Genomic DNA, 20,742 nt, shown 5'->3' on the forward strand with positions numbered 1-20,742 from the left:
GGCAAGTTTGGTTTTCCTTCAGCTACTATCAGATTAATTATGACTTGTGTTCGAGCTTCTTCGTTGACTTTATTATGGAATGGAAATAGATTAGACAGTTTTGCTCCTAGAAAAGGCCTTCGACAGGGAGACCCCATGTCTTTCTATCTTTTCGTTTTATATATGGAGCGCCTAGCTGGGTACATTGCTAATCAGGTTGATTCGGGCCTTTGGGATCCAGTGGCAGTGACTAGGGTGGTCCTAGAATTTCTCATCTCATGTTTGCAGACGATCTTCTTCTTTTTTGTAAAGCGTGAAAATCTCAGGTAGAATGTGTTATGCATGCCCTCCAAAGCTTCTGTAGAGCATCGGAAATGAAGATCAATTTGGACAAATCAAAGGCCCTGTGCTCTAAGAATGTCAATAATAGAAGAAAGGAACTCTTCACTGGTGTCTCTTCTATCCGCTTTACCCAAGACTTGGGTAAATATCTTAGAGTTAATCGTCACCATGCTAGAGTTACTAGAGCCTCTTTTAATGGTATTTTGGATAAGATCAAAGGTAGGCTTGCTAACTGGAAGGGCAGACTTCTCAATAGAGCTGGCAGGCTTTGTCTCATTAATTCAGTAGCGGCTTCTATTCCAACTTATCGAATGCAGGTATCTTTGTTCTCTTCTTCTGTATCTGATAAGATTACTTCTATGATGCGGCTTTTTCTGTTGAAAAAAAAGGTTGATGGAAGGGGTTTAAGTATGACTAATTGGAATACAGTTATCACTCCAAAGAAATTTGGTGGCTTGGCATTAGATATCCGGCTTGCGCTAATGTTGCTCTGATAGGGAAGCTAATTTGGCAGCTCTTTCACTGTCCGGAGAAGCTTTGGGTCCAACTGATTTTTCATAAATACCTCAAAAAATTTGATACTAGTCTCTTCATGCCTCCCAGAGATGCATCTCATGTATGGAGGAGTATTTGCAAGGCCTTTAATCTTTTAAGAGATGGTTTCACATGGAATATTGGTCCTCTTAACCAATCTTTTTGGTTTGGAAAATAGAGGATGGAAGGTCCCTTGGCTAAGGAAGTGCCGTATGTTCATATTTCTGATTTTGAGAGTAATATCATTGATTTTTGGGAGGATGGACAGTGGAAGCTTGAGAGGTGCCACACTCCCTTACCTGACCTTGTTAAACAAAGTATTCTTTCGTATAATCCAGATTGTCAAATGGGAGAGGGGGCTGGTTGGAAGTGGTCAGCAACTCCTTCCAATATTTATTCCTCTAGAAATGGCTACTTGTGGCTTTATAAGCGTCTTTTCGGTTGGGAGGAGCAGACCAATTGGCTTTGGTTATGGCGGACCCGATTTTCCGAAAAGTACAAAATTTTTATTTGGCTATGTATTCATAATGCAATTCCCACAACTGCTTTTCGATTCATAGAGGTTTGGGCAGCTCTGATTTGTGCCCTCGGTGTAATACTGAACCTGAAACGATTTCTCACTGTCTTTGTGAGTGCCCAAGGCCAAAGCTATCTGGCATAGTTTGAATTTGGAAGTTCACGGTCAACAGTTTGAATGCTGGTTGCGTAGTGGCATGAATTCCAATACCTTCCTCTTCTCGGCGACTATTTGGTGGATTTGGAGGAATCATAACAATGATGTTTTTAATCCAGCTAATCCATAGAGAATGGGTAAGGTTATAGCTCTTATTCATGCTTCTCAATTTGAACTTCATAAGTTCTTATATATACATCATGTATCTACTCCTTCTTATTTGCTGCTTTCTTGGTCTCCTCCTACCCAATTTTCGATTAAAGTAAACTGTGATGCTAGTATATTTGGTGAATCTGTTGATTTTGGGTGTGTATTGCGTGATTATAATGGCTCTTGGTTGTGTGGTTGTGCTGGTTCTTTACCACGTGCTACTATTCTTCGAAGCGAGCTTTTTGCAATTTGGAGAGGGCTAATTCTAGCATGGGAAGCTGGGTTTAGAGAGGTCACTTGCGAGACATATTATTTGGATGCTTTTATTCTTGTTAATGATAGAAACAACCAAGTGCAAAGTTCTGATAATGATTTGGTGACTAAAATCAAAGAGGTCTTAAGCTGGAATTGGAGAGCAGAAGTCAATCTAATTCAAAGAGATGCCAACCAAGTTGCTGATGTTTTGGCTAAATATGCAGCATCTAATTGCATACAGCAATTGGAATGGAATGAGCCTTGGGAAGATTTAACAGTGTTGTTGCAACGGGACTACGTCCCTAATGTTTAGTATTTTTCCTTTGTTTCTTCTTATCCTAAGACACAAAAAAAAAGTGCTGGTCTCCTAGCATTCCTCTTTAAAAAACTTTGATAGATTTTTAAGGTTTAGGTAATTTTGTCTATAAAACTCTATCTTTCATGGTTATAAATTAGTTTAATTATTTTATAGTCAAATTTGTCAGCATTATAATTTTTTATGGTCAATTTTAGTATATTACTCCAGATTTTATTTTATAAAAGCTCATAACGTAAATAGTTTGCAACAATAACAACATTACTGAGTTTTTCAGCATTTAATATAACAACATTTATTATTTATACCTAACATTTAAGTAACTGTTCTTGTATGGATACCTGGAGGGAGAGCTCGTTCTCTGGGAATCGACGCCGAGTTGTTATTTTCGGTGCCGACCTTTGAGCTTTGTGGTAATCCGAGCTTTACTCCAAGAGGATGTCCAATCGCATAGAGCTTTGAGCAAGAAACAGGGGGGAGTGTACCTGCAAAGGCACTCCAAAACTTAAGTCAGTATTCTGTATTATTCGAACTTACTAAAGAAAATACTTTACCTTGCTTTATATGATGGACCTTTCGTCTGTTACGCTTTTGGCGTTAAGATCGGTCTTAAAAATGGTGGATAACGTATCCGAGTTGTGTGCCGTTTGATCGTCGGTTATGATAGAAGCATTTATCTAGCCGAGTTATAGCTCATAAATGGACGAGCTATAATGGATGACGCCGAGTTATAGCTTGTAAATAACGATCATATCAAATCTGATTGTAACGTATAACGCCGAGTTATAACGTAAAGTGCCGAGTTATAGTGCATAATGTCGAGTTATTGTATATAATGCCGAATTATGACATCGGATTTGTAACGGCCGTATCATAGCCCCCAAGCTTAGCCTGACTATATTTTGATAAAGCAGGTTGAGCTTTTTTAGTTATAACTCGGCGATTTGAGTTATAGGTATCGAGCCCCCAGATTAACTTACTTTATTAAATAATGAATAATTTGAATTTCAGACGTGATTTGAAGTTAACATGTATTGGAAAGTATAGTAGTCTTGTCATTGATTGTGCCTTTGATTTTTTCAATGTAATTTTTAACCGTTGATTTAATAGATGTAACGGTTAGGTTTTTTCATGGAACTGAATAGTTAATTTGAATAGTTGATGAGACGATTTTGATAAAAGTGAATTGGTTGGACGAGAATATTGAGTTAGTTCACCGTTGTTTGGTGATTTGATTGAGTTTGATTGCGCATGTGTAAACGATGCGACTTTGAATTGAAGAGTTGTCGCGAATGGATCAGTGTTTGTACTTGTATGATATGTGATTGAGTTTGTTGACTGTTGATAGTCATAGTTCGGAATTGAAGATTGAGTTTGATTGCGCATGTGTAAACGATGCGACTATGAATTGAAGAATTATTGCGAATGGATAATTGATTAAAGATTGTGTTTGATTGCGCATGTGTAAACGATGCAACTTTGAATTGAAGAATTATCGCGAATAGATAATTGATTGAAGATTGTTGATATAGATCTGATGATAGTTGATATAGATTTGACAATGACTGATAATGATTGATATAGCTCGGATAATGATTGATATAAATATGAAAACTGAGATAATAGATATAGATTTGAAAATAGAAAAAACAGATATAGGTCGGCGAATAGAGATAACAGATATATGTCGGCAAATAAAGATGACAGATATAGATCGGCAAATAGAGATAACATGTAGATCGACAAACAGAGATAACAGATATAAATCTGCAAATAGAGATTACAGATATAGATCGGCAAATAGATATAACAAATGTAGATCGAAAAATCAGATATAGATCGGCAAATAGAGATATCAGATATAATTTGGCAAATAGAGATAACTGATAAAGATCGACAAATAGAGATAACTGATAAAGATTGGCAAAAATATAGATAATTGATATAAATTGGAAAGTAGAGATGATAAATATAGATCGGCAAATAGATATAACAGATGTAGACCGAAAAATCAGATATAGATCGGCAAAAAGAGATATTAGATATAAATTGGCAAATAGAGATATCAGATATAAATTGGCAACTAGAGATAACTGATAAAGATCGGCAAATAGAGATAACAGATGTAAATCAGAAAGTAGAGATTACAGATATAGATCAGAAAATCAGATAACATATATAGATCGGCAAATAGGGATAACAGATATAAATCAGAATATAGAGATTATTGATATAAATAAGAAAATAGAGATGACTGATATAAATCGGATAATAGAGATGACTGTTATAGATCGGCGAATAGAGATTTTTTTATATAAATCGGCAGTTAGAGATGATTGATATAAATCGGACAATAGATATAGATCGGCAAATAGAGACGACTGATATAAATTGAAAAATAGAGATGACAGATATTGATCGAAAAAATAGATATAGATCGGCAAATAATTATACCAGAGATGATTTGAAAAATAGAGATGACAGATTTTTTATCGGAAAAACAGATATAGATCGATAAATAAATATACCAGATGAATTGAAAAATAGAGATGACAGATATTGATCAGAAAAATAGATATAGATCGGCAAATAATTATACTAGAGATGAATTGAAAAATACAGAGATGACAGATAATGATCGGTAAAACAGATATAGATCGGCAAATAATTATACCAGAGATGATTTGAAAAATAGAGATGACAGATTTTTTATCGGAAAAACAGATATAGATCGGCAAATAGATATGCCATAGATGAATTGAAAAATAAAGATGACAGATAATGATCGAAAAACAGATATAGATCGGCAAATAGATATACCAGAGATGATTTGGAAAATAGAGATGACAGATTTTTTATCGAAAAAACAGATATAGATCGGCAAATAGATATGCCATAGATGAATTGAAAAATAAAGATGACAGATAATGATCGAAAAAACAGATATAGATCGGCAAATAGATATACCAGAGATGGTTTGAAAAATAGAGATGACAATTTTTTTATCGGAAAAACAGATATAGATCGGCAAATAGATATGCCATAGATGAATTAAAAAATAAAGATGACAGATAATGATCGGAAAAATAGATATAGATCGGCAAATAGATATGCCATAGATGAATTGAAAAATAAAGATGACAGATATTGATCGAAAAAGTAGATATAGATCGGCAAATAAATATACCAGATGAATTAAAAAATAGAGATGACAGATATTGATCGGAAAAATAGATATAGATCGGCAAATAATTATACCAGAGATTATTTGAAAAATAGAGATGACAGATTTTTTATCGGAAAAACAGATATAGATCGGCAAATAGATATGCCATAGATGAATTGAAAAATAAAGATGACAGATAATGATCGAAAAAACAGATATAGATCAGCAAATAGATATGCCATAGATGAATTGAAAAATAAAGATGACAGATATTGATCGGAAAAGTAGATATAGATCGGCAAATAGATATACCAGATGAATTGAAAAATAGAGATGATCAATATGACAGATATTGATCGGAAAAGCAGATATAGATCGGCAAATAGATATACCAGATGAATTGAAAAATAGAGATGACAGATATTGATCGGAAAAGCAGATATAGATCGGCAAATAATTATACTAGAGATGATTTGAAAAATAGAGAGATGACAGATAATGATTGAAAAAATAGATATAGATCGGCAAATAAATATACCAGAGATGATTTGAAAAATACAGAGATGACAGATAATGATCGGAAAAACAGATATAGATCGGCCTTTTTCGGGCCTTAATGACTTACTATATGACCTTTGTTTACAAAGGTGCAGGTAAGTTTGAAACCATTGGAAGGAATGAGACCTATAAAAAGAATGGTGTTTATTTCGAGGCCTACGGTGGGCGCCAATTGTTCTTGTATGGATACCTGGAGGGAGAGCTCGGTCTCTAGGAATCGACGCCGAGTTGTTATTTTCGGTGCCGACCTTTGAGCTTTGTGGTAATCCGAGCTTTACTCAAAGAGAATGTCCAATCGCATAGAGCTTTGAGCAAGAAACAGGGGGAGTCTACCTGCAAAGGCACTCCGAAACTTAAGTCAGTATTCTGTATTATTCGAACTTACTGAAGAAAATACTTTACCTTGCTTTATATGATGGACCTTTCGTCTGTTACGCTTTTGGCATTAAGGTCGGTCTTAAAAATGGTGGATAACGTATCCGAGTTGTGTGCAGTTTGATCGTCGGTTATGATAGAAGCATTTATCTAGCCGAGTTATAGCTCATAAATGGACGAGCTATAACGGATGACGCCGAGTTATAGCTTGTAAATAACGACCATATCAAGTCTGATTGTAACGTATAACGCCGAGTTAAAACGTAAAGTGCCGAGTTATAGTGCATAATGCCGAGTTATTGTATATAATGCCGAATTATGACATCGAATTTGTAACGGCCGTATCAGTAACAAACTAATGATATAAAAAATTAATAAAATTTGCTAGTCCAATTTTATAATTTTGTAAATATTTTATATATTTTTTATTAATTTTAAAAAAATAGGATTCACTACAAATTTAACTATAATTTTCAACTTTAAAATATTTTTACGTGCAATAAAATCATATATCATATGATAACACATAGGGCTGGCAATTCATACCCTACCCGCGGGTATCCAATCCGGTCCAACCCGTTCGGGTAGGGTAGGATACCCTACCCGCTGTGGGTAGGGTAGGGTACGGTCCGGGTATGTCTGCGGGTAGGGTAGGGTACGGGTTTAGGGTGTACCCTACCCTACCCTACCCGCACCTCAAATATAACACATATTTTATAAAAATTAGGTATATAGTGAAGGAAGTGAGAGTTAAACCCACAACTTCTCTTATGTAATGACTTACAATAAGTGAACAACCACTAAACTAGTTAGTTAATTTAGTCATTTAGAGCATTAGTTTGTTATTTTTTATGTTATTAATATGTATAAAATTTGAAATGATTGAATTTTATATTTACTTTGAAAAATTTTGATATTTCTGCGGGTAGGGTAGGATAGGGTAGGGTTTAGAACTTTAGGGTGCGGGTAAGGTTAGGGTTAAGAGATTCTCAACCCGCGGATAGGGTAGGGTAGAGTTTTAATAGAATTTTTAACCCGCGGGTAAGGTTAGGATAGGGTCCAAACCCTACCCTACCCTACCCATTACCAGCCCTAAATTAACACATGTGATGTTCACAAAATAAAGTCAACTAATAATAGTAATAATATCTTCGCAGAACAAAATTAGGCAATCAATTATATATATACTTATGCTTTATAACCGATTTAGGCGTTTAGCATGCTCGTCCGTTAAAGTTTAAATTTCATTTAGGGCGTGTATATTCCCTAGCCAATAACAAATCATATATATATATATATAAAAGAACAAAATAATAGCAATAAATAATAAAATTTTATCCTATTAGATAGAAACGACTACATAAATTAAATAATGTTATTGTGCTTTTTTTATGTATCATCTCTCCAGTAAAAATATTGATATATAGATTTTTTTAACAACTTCATATGATACATACTCAAAAAAATATTTTTATCATTTTAAAACAAAAAATAAAATTGCAATCTTGTCATGTCTAAAGACCTGATTACTAGAAGAATTATATTATACTCACTTAGAAATTAAAGAGACTAAAAATTTGTTTTTAACAAGTGTAATTATCTATGTCATGCACGTGATAAGATTGAAATTATAATTTTAATTATTTATTTAAAATTATTTTAAATTATAATAATTTGATTAATAAAAAAGTAACATGTTATGCATTATTTGTTTGTTTTTAATCTAGTGTTAATTGGATTACCTCTAAAATAGTTATTAATCGGTTTTAATAATATACTTTCTTCGATAAATCAGACATATATATTGAATGTGATCATAAATAATATAATAATAGTTAAATCCACAACAAATATATTGGCTATTATCACACTATAAAACAAATTAAATATAAAAGCTATTAGCACTTATAAATCTATAAAATCGCACTGTCTTTGATTCATGCAAGGGTTTACTTATCAAATAAACTTAAAATATGAACAAAAAATATTTATAAAATGGACCTAGCATCACTTAAAAGAATCATGAAAAATAATCAACTTACCTTATTATCCATGAGAACCATTTCTATGTAAACTAAGTCGTCTTGTTCTTATCAATTTTGGATGGGACTTTTCATAACCTTATATATTAATTTTGTTAAATAATTCTCTCTCTCTCTCTATATATATATATATATATATATATTACGATAGTTTTTCTTAATATATATACATATATATAAATAATTCTATACATATACATAAATAAAAAAATATATGAATTATATTTTGTTAAACTTTATGTTATCGGTTATTAAAAATATTTAAATTATATATATTAATTATTTTTTTGTTATAATTATTTTGTTTTATATATATGATTATTTTTTATTCTACAATCGTATAATAATTTTTTATTTTTTTATATCTATATATATTCCTCAATTTCGACTCCATTCATGCACATATTATCAGTTTTTTTCTAATAGTGATGTTTTAATTTTTCGTTTTTCTTTTTTCACGTATCTTTCTTTTTTTTAAATAGTGATGTTTTAATATTTTTTTCTTTTTTAAATATATTTTTATTAATAATTACATTACTAATATAAAATATAAAATAAAAAAAAGTAATACATATATCCAAGAAAGAAAATAAACTTAAAAAAAAAAAAAAAGAAAATTTATATTAAAAAGGTAAAAATAATATATTCAAAAAGAATAGTCGTAATATATAAATTGAGTCAACAATTTAAATTTCTCTAAAACTAATTTAATCAAATACCAATATAGAAATAAATTACTTAAATAATATTTAATCTATTCTAGTCCTTAGACACGTATAGATTAGAGTCATTCTCGTAACGACAACCAACTGAAACAAAGCATCGTAAGTTCGAACATTTAGAATTTGTGTAAATTCAGACCATTCCCTTATGGAAAAAGAGTTACGGAGGTAGTTTTGATGTGTTGGAGACCAAAATTCAGAAGTCACTATTTATATTTGAATGTGACACCCATTAAACCCAAAAGGCCAAATAAAATAGTATCTCTGGTTTTATTCTCATTTAATTCTAAATCAAAAGTAATAATGATTTATTTAATTTAGCATTTATGATAAGAGGTAACTACCAAATCGGTACCCGGAAGATTCTAGCGCTGACAAAATGGTACCTGACTTTTGTTATTAACAAAATAGTCCCTAAAAGATTTTAAAATTTGACAAGCGTGTCCCCGAGCTCGCCGAAGCAAATCTCCGACAAGCACAATGCTGACATGACCACCGTATTTTGGTGACCTGGCAAGCCACCTCCCAAACCCTAATTCCTCCTTCCCCAACGCAGACTCCCTTTCCTCTTCCTCCCAATCGCAACCCACCCCCTACCCAACGCAACCCCCTCCCCCTCCCTCCCATCGCAACCCCCTAACGCACACTCTCCCTTTCCTTTTCCTCTCCATCGCAGCCCCCTTCCCTCTTCCTTTCATCGCAGATCATATAAAGACACAGATAGAAAAAGAAGAAAAAAAATTCAGTTACAAACCTCCCAAATTTCTTTTCTTTTGATCATACATCCAGATTCACAATGACCAACACATTCACAATAATCGCAAAAAACAGCAAAGGAAGAGAAGGATATCAATTGCTATAATAAGCAAAACCAAGAAAATCACGAAGACAAAATTATAGATGAACATCAAAAGCGTGACCCAGAGGTAAGTGATGAACAAAACGATTGAAGACTTTAGAGATTGCGAAGACGGTGGAGAAAAAGGAGACATCTTTGTTGGTGTAGAGGGAAGCGACGGTGAAGACGACAATGGTGATGGAGAGGAGAGAGAAGGCGAAGAGGAAGAGAAGGTAGCAGAACTGGTTGTGAGGAGAAGAGTCCATTCATGGTTAGCCTGGGAAGAGTCCTGATAAGGGTTCTGAAACTGAGTGAGAAATGGGTGTGTGAAGAGTGAGTGTGCGAGGATTGCGAATCAGAGAGGAAAAATTAGGGTTAGGGTTATGAGGTAGAACATCTTCAGTGATCTTTTTGAAATTGAGATTGATTCTCTCAAAATTTTTGGGATGTTCAGGAATTGCAGCTCCTCTAGTGCTAGATCCATTATTTCTTCTTCTTCTTCTTTTTCTTCTTCTTCTCCTCAAATTCTCGTTTTGGTTTGTGAATACTGTGAAGGGATGTGATTTTGAGGTATCAGATTTTTGTTCTTCTTCGTTTCAGAAATGAGATGAGATGAGATGATATGAGAGGGAGGGAGAGGGAAGAGGGCTGCGATGGGGAAGGAAAGGGAAGGAGGGGAGTGTGTATTGGGGGCTGCAATGGGGAGGAAGAGGAAAGGGAGTCTGCGTTGGGGAAGGAGGAATTAGGGTTTGGGAGGTGGCTTGCCAGGTCACCAAAATACGGTGGCCATGTCAGCATTGTGCTTGCCGGAGATTTGCTCCGACGAGCTCGGGGACACGCTTGTCAAATTTTAAAATCTTTTAGGGACTATTTTGTCAATAACAAAAGTCAAGTACCATTTTGTCAGCGTTAGAACCTTCCGAGTACCGATTTAGTAGTTACCTCTTATGATAATAAAGACCATTATATAAGTCATTTAATGTAAAATAGCTTAATTTGTGATTGTAATTAATATATGTATTGCTCATAAATAAATTAGAAAATAATAATTTCGTAACAAAATAATCATTCAATTTGAATTATAATTAATCGATTGATAGAAATTATAAAAAATTGTATGATATTTAAATAATTAACCATATCAATTAGTTGATATAATTAATTTATTATAATAAATTGAATTTATTGAATTAAAAGAAATAAATAAAAAAATACAATCAGAAACATGCCACGACAGTTTTATCATTAAGTGCAGAAATTTAATTTTTATATAATAGAATAGATATTTATAGATTATTATATTAAATACAAACTAAAAAAACACACTAAACAAAATAAAAGCATCAATGGTAAAATATAACCTAAAAAATCACTTAAATTCAAAAAGAACTTTGATGAATTATAATAAATCTATGTATGAGAAGTAAAAGTAAAATAAATAATTAAAAATAAAGTAAAAAGAGCAATTAAAAAAAGTAAAAGAAGATAGAAAAGATAATGTGAGGAGTAGATAAAACATATATTGTAATAGAAGATTAATATAATTAATTCATACAAAGGATGAAAGAGAAATATTAAAATACGATCTTATTAAAAAAATTTCAAAAAAGATATTTTAAAAAAAAACCTATTAATAAACTTTTATAAAAATATTACAAAAAATTTAAATTATCTTTAAATAAAATAATAATATCCTTAAGAATTATTAATCAAAATAAATAAAAAAAGAATTAATATAAAACAAAATCATAGAAAAATATTAACAAAATTAAGATAAAAAACAAAAAAAAAAATTACAAATACTTTACCTAAAGCACAAAATAGAAAGAGAGAAAAGGGATATATAAAATAATAAGATAATAAATGAATTAATTGAGTTCATTTATTTCTTTGCTTTATATATTATTTATTAAATAATTTAATATTTGTCTCGATCAAATTAAATAATAAATTAGTTATAATTAATTTGGTTTAATGAATCAAATAAAATTTAAAATAATTTGATATTTACTCTAATTAAATTAAATATTTGAAGTTATGATTAATGTAATTAATGAATCAAATAAAATATTAAATGATGAAATATTTATCCTAATCAAATCAAATTACATAATTGATTAGTTATAATTAATACAATTGAATGAATCAAACACATTAAATTAAAAAATAATTTAGTTAATTTGTATCTTAAAGACACATTTTAAAAATATTTATTTTTTAACAACTTTTATAAAATATTTTTTATAATATTTTTAACCTATGTCCAAAGCCACAGTTATAATAATCCATTAAAAAATACTTAATTAGTTAATACAAATAATTAGTATAATTGATTTAGTTCAATAAATTAAAAAAATAAATGTGAAAGGAGGAGATAAAGAAAAAGTGAATTTATAAAAACGTATAGCCATTAAAAAACAATAAAAAAGTCCCCTTTAGTTTTTTATTTATTAATTATTAATTTATTATAATTAATTTCACAACATTTATTAGACGTTATTCATCTTATTAGTTAATACAATCAATTAATTAATATCAATTATTGATAATTAACTATCATTGATATAACTCATTTCGCTATACTATCTAAATAAATATTTAAAAATGCATGTCTCAATTTTTTGTTAAAGTAGAATAAAATAAAATACATAAATTGAGTATATATAAATCTGAAAATTATAAAATTTTATTAACAACTCAAATAAATTAGTACCATAAAACTAAATTTAATGTCTATTTTAAAAATAATTACTGACCTTTTATTCTTTTAATTATTAATAATTTAAATAAAGTAATACCCTATAACTTATTTTGTTATTTATTTTAAGTAATTACTAACATTCTATTTTTCTAATTATTTGCTTGTCTTATTTATCATTTATGCTTTCAATCAATTATATTAATAAACAAATAAACTAAATTAACTCCGGTTATTCTTGGACTATTCAACAATTCAACATAATTTTTTTAATATAGGATTAACTACTAACGATAGAAAATAAAAAAATTTAGAATAATTCAATATTATGAACATTAATTATTATTGTGAAATAACCTAAAATTATACTACAATTTATTTTTAAAGAAATAATCAAGTATTATTGTTAATTATGAAATAACCTAAAATCATAATGCATTTTATTTTTAAAAAAACAATCATCCATTAATATATATAAATAAAAACTATCGTCAAAATGCTTTGATTAAAAATATGAGGGGTTAATTACCATTTATTATTAATAATATATCAATTATAAAGTAAAAATATAATTATCCGCATTTACCCATTAGAAAAATTACCATCATAAGTAAAATTTTGTCAAAAAAAAGAATAAAATTGTATACATAGTGAATTTAAAAAATAAATATCGTTAAGTAATTATGCTTTTTTTTAATAAATAATAAAAAATTAAATATCATAATAAACTATATTCTTTTAAAAGTGACCCTTTTAAGTTGTTATGTTTGGCATGATTTATTTGTATATTATTTAAATTGATATTATTTTTAATTATAATAATTATTTATCCTTAATAATTATTGTTAGAATTTAATAATTTTTCATGCCTTACAATAATTATCTATAAAAAAACATATATATCATGAAAAGTTATTAAATAAATTTAATTTTTTTGGTCCTATTTTTACATTAAAAAATTTTTTGTTCTGTTTTTTTTAATTATTATTATGTTATTAGATTTGTTAAATAATATTAAAAAAATTCTTTAAAAATAGAAATAGCAATGACACCTTGAATAATTAATTCAATAAAATTAAATGTAAACGAAGAATAAGATAATTCAATTAATTATATAAATAATATCATATTTATAAATATTAATAATAAAAATAGTCTCACTCTAATGTAAATGATCAATACAATAATTATATGAAAAAACAACTAATCACATAATTTTATAATTTTCAAGATCCTATATAGTTAAATCTAATGGCCAAATAAAAAAATATCTATATGGTAATATCCTAATATTTTAGCATACTATAAATCATATTATAATTTTAAGTCAACTCCTTAAACACATTATAACATAAACTATCTAAAAAGATACACAAAATTAACGAATATCACATGGGCTACAACATACACTCTAAATTGTCACGATATTTCAAATAAAAAGAGTATCAATACAGAGAAATCAATTAATATAACTAAAATAAAGAGTAACAAAGAGACACAAAAAAAAAATAATAAAGAGAATCAATAATACATTAACATATAAACCACATACACAAATAATGTATATATTAATTGTGAATCACAAAAAAAAAAAAAGACAATATATATATGAATTGAAGTACACATGACAAAATAGAATATTATACAACAAAATTATAGTAAGATTAAATAACGTAAAGATGACACATTTTTTTTTTGTTAATCAGAAGTTAAAAGAAAAAAAGTATGTGCCTAATAATAAGTATTTAAAATAAAAAAATTTTAAAAAATATAAAAAATAAAATGTATAAATAAAAATAAAAAAACAAAAAATAAATAAATTAAAAAAATTGTACCATAAACACGAGAGAGAGGGAGGGAGGGAGGAAGAGAGAGAGAAAAGAGAGCGAATGAGTAAAAAATATTTGATCTTGTATAAATAGACAGTATTAAGAAAAATAAACTAATTAAATTAATTCATATATTTTATTATCATATTATTATTTATTAAATAATTTGATATTTATTTTAATCATATCAAATAATTAATATAATTAACTAAATTAATTAATTGATATAAATAATTATAATTAATTAATTTATATAAATTATAATAAATGATGATATTTGAATGTCTAATCAAATTAATTAATTGATATAATTAATTAATCATAATTGATTTGCTTTAACGAATTAAATGAAATAAATTAGAAAATACCTCAAGAGCATGCCACATCAGTTCCATCATAAAGTGCAAAAATCTAATTTTTTATATAATAGAATAGATAGAATAGATAGATAATAAATATATTTTTTTAAATTAGTGTAATTATGCATTATTCATTAAATATTAATCGTAATATTGTAATATAATTATAATAAATATATTTTTCTAGAATAAATTTATTTAGACAAATATAAATTGGTTATTAATTAATAACTGGTGCTATTATCATATAATAATAATAATAATAATAATAATAATAATAATAATAATAATTATTATTATTATTATTATTATTATTATTATTATTATTATTATTAAAAATATTTTTGATTGATAATTGATAAGTAGTTTGATAATGCATTAAATATTAATTTTATATAACTATAATAAAGATATTTTCCTAAATTAGTATAATTATACATTATTACTTAAATGTTAATTATAGTATAATTATAATAAAGATATTTTTATAAAATAAACTTAGAAGAGAAAATAGTGCATCCATTTTAGCGAAAAAATAAATTCATGAGAAATCGGCACCTCACTTCTATTAGTTGGGAAAAAAATCCAGTTTTAGTATATTAAGTAGATACCATTGCATTGACTTAAAGAGCAATAAATAACCATGAGAAGTTCAATTCTAGATCACATCTAACTAAACTGGTTCGATTTAGTTCAAATTCAGAAATTACTTAATATACAAGCATTTAAGTGAGAAGACTTATTAGATTATATCAAAATTAAATTCAAAATTATTTAGTTAGATTTAAATTTAATTTGTTGTTAGAGTTTGTTAAACGATTTGATTTTGTTTTGATTTGTTTAATAATATTTTTTGTGTTTAAAATTTAAATCAATTAAATTTGATCTAATCTAATAAGATCAAATTTAATTTAAAATTATTAGAGTTTATTTTGGAGTCATATTTTTTACTTAATTTCAGATTTTATAATTTTATTATAATAAATAGACTAATTAATTAGAGATCTATTTAAATAAATTTATAAGACATTTTATACTGTTTTTTATGAATAAATTTTCTGCGTGCTTTTATCTACGTTTTGTTGTGAGGTAAGAAATTTATTTTGCTTGTTGTATGAAGAAGTTGAAAGATCCAACCTAAGGTAACTCTTAGTATTAGTTCTTTCGGTTTCATTCCTTTGATCTAGTAGAGAAAAACTCTTCCAATATCTTAGATTGCTAAGAATAAGTTATTTTTTGAGATCTAGTAGAAAAACTATCTATCTAACTATCCCTTCATCTTTTTTTATTATTTGTGCTGTGTTTTTGTTTTTTGTTTTTCTTTCTCTATCATCATGTTTGGTCTTCTTGGATCTTCTTTTATTATTTGCTACGTGTCTACCTTTTATTTCATTCATTCCTCCTAATTAGGTGCTCTGTTGATCTTCTTTTCACATATCTAAACCATATGAGACGAGATTTTATCATCTTTTATACAATAGGTGTTATTTTAACTTTCTATCAAACAATTTTATTCCTTAATTTGTCTATATGTGTGTGATAGATTAATAGCTCATTCATCTCAACATCTTTATCTTTGTCACACTTAACTTATGTGCATGTTCACATTTTACGGTTCAACGCTCTGTTCCATATAACATAATCGTTTTAATAGTAATGTGACAAAATTTTCTTTTAAATTTTAAAATTTTTCGCATAAATTTAATTTTGATACATTGATAAAACTATTTTATATAATTGTCAATTCACATCTATTTTTTTTATAATCATTTGATAATTATCTTTATTAACATGGCGTTAGGCATGATTTATTTTAAATCTAACAATCATATACAATGTTTGGAATAATTTTCAACTTGTTGATATTTTCCTCTTATCTTTCAAATAGGTATTTAATTAATAATTTAGTATCAAACAAAATTATGAATGGAAAACTTAAGACAATGTCTTTTTATTTATTTTTCACATGCAATATGGATTATAATTTTAAATAATATTTTCTCTATCTAAATTAGTATAAAAATGTCGTTTTGTAATAAATAATAAATGTTGATATTTTATTTTCTTGTTTTCTAAATATTTTATTAATTAATTTATACTTGTTATACCCTTTTAATATTAATTGAAAGAGAAATATTAATAGAGATCATAATCATAAAAAAATGTTATGATTGATAAACAATATTGTTATTTTTTCTTTAAAAATTTTGATATTTAATAAAATTTAATATATTATTTTAATAATTATGGAAAACTAAAAAAATAATTATATTAATTTGCGATGGAATAAACAAAAATAAGTAAATAACTAGAAAAGGATTGTTTCTATTTTATTGGCGAAATGACGATGGATCATCTGATTTTCATGGTGATGTTCCAAGCCACTCATTACTTAAACCAAGAAAGCAACGAAGTTAAACAACAGCCTCAATTTTCCCCCTCTCAAACTCAAACTCATATAACACACAAACACAAACACAAACCACCAACACACTCTCACACACCGTTCTCTTCTCTCTTCTCATGAAAATAAGCTTAATATCTTCCATTTGAGAGAGAGGGAAAGAGAGAAAAGAACGAAAAACAAAAAGCAATTAGTGATAATCACTTTTAGTAATTGATAATTAGTTACTAAAAGTGCCTGCCATGGCTTTTCTGCTACCAAGTCTTCAACCTTCTCTTCTTTCATACTCCAAATCCATAGACAAACAAGTACCCCTTCTCTTTAACCACCACCATACAACAACAAAGCCCACCATCTCTCTCTCTTCTTCTTCTTCTTCAGTCTTTGCAGTTTCTCAGGTTGCTCAGGTTAACACACCAACAACGGGTTCTCAAGAAAAGCAACAGCAGCAGCCAAAGGATGAGTTCTATGTTAATCTTGGACTTGCTGTTAGGACCCTTCGTGAGGACATGCCTTTGATCTTCATCAAAGACCTCAATTATGAAATTTATAGGTATATTCATCTGCCCCATCTCCTCAAAATCTCTTTTTTACCCTTTTTTATATATGTATTAAGAGAAATATTTGTATGTATACCAAGTTAGACACCCTTTAAAGTTTGTTAATGGCAGATTATAGTAAGTGTATATGATTAGATTTTAGTTAGATAATTATTGAATGTGATGTTAAACCTATTTGTGTAGTTGGGAGTGTGTTTTGTGTATATAGACTTTATGTATATTGTTTTTCTTCTTTTTGTCTTTGGTTATTGTGTTTGTAGGATCCTTATATTTTTTTATGAAATCTTCTTGTAATATCTTCTTGAGAAGTAGTTAAATGTGATGTTGAATAATAATGTTCTTGGTGTGCCACTTTGCCAATTTGACATTTTCATAATTGAAATATGAATTTGGATCCTCTAAAGTGAGTAAGTTGGTAAAGGTAAAGTGAAGGGTTAATCAACATTGATTTTGTAACTTTCATGAAATGTGTGCCCTACTATCTTAATTTAAGAATGATTAACTCCTCACTTTACCACTTTACAACTTCCTCACTTTAGAAGATCTTGATCCTTGAATTATACTCTTATTAGTCTTATGTTGGCTGTGACACTGATAACCATATGTTTATGAAGGCAGTGTTAAGCTTATGTGGGTAGCTGCCGATATTTAGTTGTGACTTGTGTGTGTGTTGTTTCTTCTTTTGTTTTGTTTAGCTGTCCTTTAGGATCTTTTCTTTTCATAGAAATGTTCTTGTAATATCTGCTTCATTCGTTTTCAACAAGCTCTTAAAATAATGTGGATATACACCTGTTCATGAAGTCATATGCGGATACACAAGTGAAATCTATTCTTATTTTGGTTGTGAATCAAGTTTTATGCAAAATGTAAGTTTGGGGAATTTTATTTGTTCATTTAATTCTAATTGGATTTTGGTTATCTCAGGGATGACATAACATTCTTGGACCCTTTGAACACATTTACTGGGATTGAAAAGTACAAATTGATCTTCTGGGCATTGAGGTTCCACGGCAGGATCTTGTTCCGTGAGATTGCCCTTGATGTGTACAGGGTGTGGCAGCCTTCGGAGAATGTGATACTGATTAGGTGGAATCTTAGGGGTGTGCCTAGGGTTCCTTGGGAGGCCAAAGGAGAGTTTCAAGGAACTTCGAGGTATAAATTGGACCGGAATGGCAAGATTTACGAGCACAAAGTCGATAACTTGGCATTCAATTTTCCTCAGACTATCAAGCCTGTTTCGGTTTTGGATTTGGTTACCGCATGCCCTGCAAGTCCAAATCCTACGTTTTTGTGGGGTCCTGTTGATGATTACTCTTCTACTTGGATAGCGTTTTACCGGGCCGTTAGGGAGACCTTGAATCAAGAAGGGAGGTTGCTACCGCAAGATTGCTTAGCTACTTGTTCATAGCCATTGCTAAGTGATCTGTTCCATAGGTTGTAATGTATACAATATAGTTTTATTAGATTAGGTACAATGAATTTGGTTTATAGCATAAAAAAATGGTTTTTCTTCAAGGACAACAAGAGTGTACATAGATAGGCCCAGGGATATGCAGAAGAGTCAAGGTTGCTCACTCTGTTGTTGGAGGAAATGGAGAGACCCTTATGTTTGGTGAGCTTATACAGATGATATTACTCTTATTATTTATCTATAAGCAATAAGCTTCTAAAATTATTTTGAATAATTTAGATTTTTCCTTGATTCCTTTATAGAACTGAATCTTGTCATTTTTCCTGCTGCAGTTGTTAAGCCATATGGGATCACTCTATATCCTTTAAGATTTGAGCTATAGTTTTAGCTTACAACTCTTATTATCATATTATTTTCTTCAGCCATATTATTGATTTTTAATTTGTTGTTCAAGACAAGTTTATCTGTATTTTTTTTTCCCTTGTAGATATCTTTGCCTATTATGATATAAAGATCACACATTTTCCTATTATGATAACATATTTGCATCATTTGATGTAGGTTAATTGTTCTCATGTTTAGCTGACATATTGTCACAAAAAAAAGAACGATTTGTTGATTTTTCTAATCCAAAAAGCTTTAATATATTACGTTGCAACTCATATAGTTGGCAGTGTATTATGTATAAAAATTGTGCAAAGTTATGCTTATCAATTAGTCAAATTCAAATTGTAGGGCTTAATTACCAGAAATCACCACATGTATCAAATCTTAATTGTGTTTTTGTAATTGTACCTAACCTACATGGCTTTCCCTTTGCATGCATCCCATCCCCTGATCTTTATTATTGCATTTCTTTGAACATTCTTATTAGAAACTTGCATGGTTGATGAAATTCCATTTTGATGGTACAAGCATGCTTTTCTTCTTTCTTTTTTTTCTCCCCACCCATTTTTTGGGTACTTTGCGGTTTTATCTGAATTTGGAATGGCATATTTTCCATGATTTGAGTTGAACGTTGTTCGGAACAGTGTTGGTGAAAATAGCACTTAGTCGCGAAACACGTTTATGGACTTCTATACTTTTTATTTAGATTTTCTTTAAATATGAAGTGAAACTCATTTTGATTTAGATTTTACATCTTATTGAATATAATGATAAGTGTGTATTGACTTAATACAAAATGAAAAGAAATACAAACATCAAATTGAGAAATATATGGTTGTGGTTTTGCTTATTAGAGGATTTATGAAAAATTAAGAATGGTCACAATATTTGGACCTATTCAATATTCTATTTGCTTCTTTTGTCAGTATCCTGTAATACAGAACATCTCCTACTTTGCAAGTTTTGAGGCAATACTCATCCTTTCTGCCTTTCATATACAATCTTCAAATAAGAATTAAAAGGGAAAAAAATAAGAATCAATGTTTTTTTTTTTTTTTTGTCTACGCCTCTACTGTATTTTTCAACATGACAGGTCGAAAACTAATTTACTGCGAGTCTAAACTTCATTTAATAATCTGCCATT

General features: G+C 28.9%; 2 protein-coding genes across 3 annotated transcripts; both read left to right on the plus strand.

Moving 5' to 3' along the window:
• The first annotated feature begins 353 nt into the window (after positions 1-353).
• Positions 354-815, plus strand: LOC140181405 (uncharacterized). The gene has a single exon (XM_072224960.1). It carries the CDS (start codon positions 354-356, stop codon positions 813-815), a length of 462 nt encoding a protein of 153 aa, XP_072081061.1.
• Positions 816-17,167: 16,352 nt separating this feature from the next.
• Positions 17,168-19,743, plus strand: LOC112772221 (uncharacterized). Of its 2 annotated transcripts, XR_003187429.3 has the most exons (3): positions 17,180-17,793; positions 18,725-19,412; positions 19,544-19,743. XR_003187429.3 is itself a non-coding variant. In XM_025817120.3 (2 exons), the coding sequence occupies exons 1-2, from the start codon at positions 17,483-17,485 to the stop codon at positions 19,206-19,208; spliced, it is 795 nt and encodes a 264-aa protein (XP_025672905.1). In that variant the 5' UTR covers positions 17,168-17,482; the 3' UTR covers positions 19,209-19,485. The 2 variants fall into 2 exon arrangements, 1 of the variants encoding a protein (XP_025672905.1); XM_025817120.3 differs by lacking the exon at positions 19,544-19,743 and having other exon boundaries at positions 17,168-17,793; positions 18,725-19,485.
• Positions 19,744-20,742: the final 999 nt, after the last annotated feature.

Source organism: Arachis hypogaea, chromosome 18 (genome assembly GCF_003086295.3).
Source record: "Arachis hypogaea cultivar Tifrunner chromosome 18, arahy.Tifrunner.gnm2.J5K5, whole genome shotgun sequence".
NCBI lineage: Eukaryota > Viridiplantae > Streptophyta > Magnoliopsida > Fabales > Fabaceae > Arachis > Arachis hypogaea.

What these genes read in the sequence shown, in the direction of transcription:
- LOC140181405 (XM_072224960.1), top strand. Translation starts at nt 354, where the DNA reads ATGAAGATCAATTTGGACAAATCAAAGGCCCTGTGCTCTAAGAATGTC.
- LOC112772221 (XM_025817120.3), top strand. Translation starts at nt 17,483, where the DNA reads ATGGCTTTTCTGCTACCAAGTCTTCAACCTTCTCTTCTTTCATACTCC. An exon ending in CTCAATTATGAAATTTATAG is followed by an intron (nt 17,794 to 18,724) that starts GTATATTCATCT and finishes TGGTTATCTCAG; the next exon opens with GGATGACATAACATTCTTGG.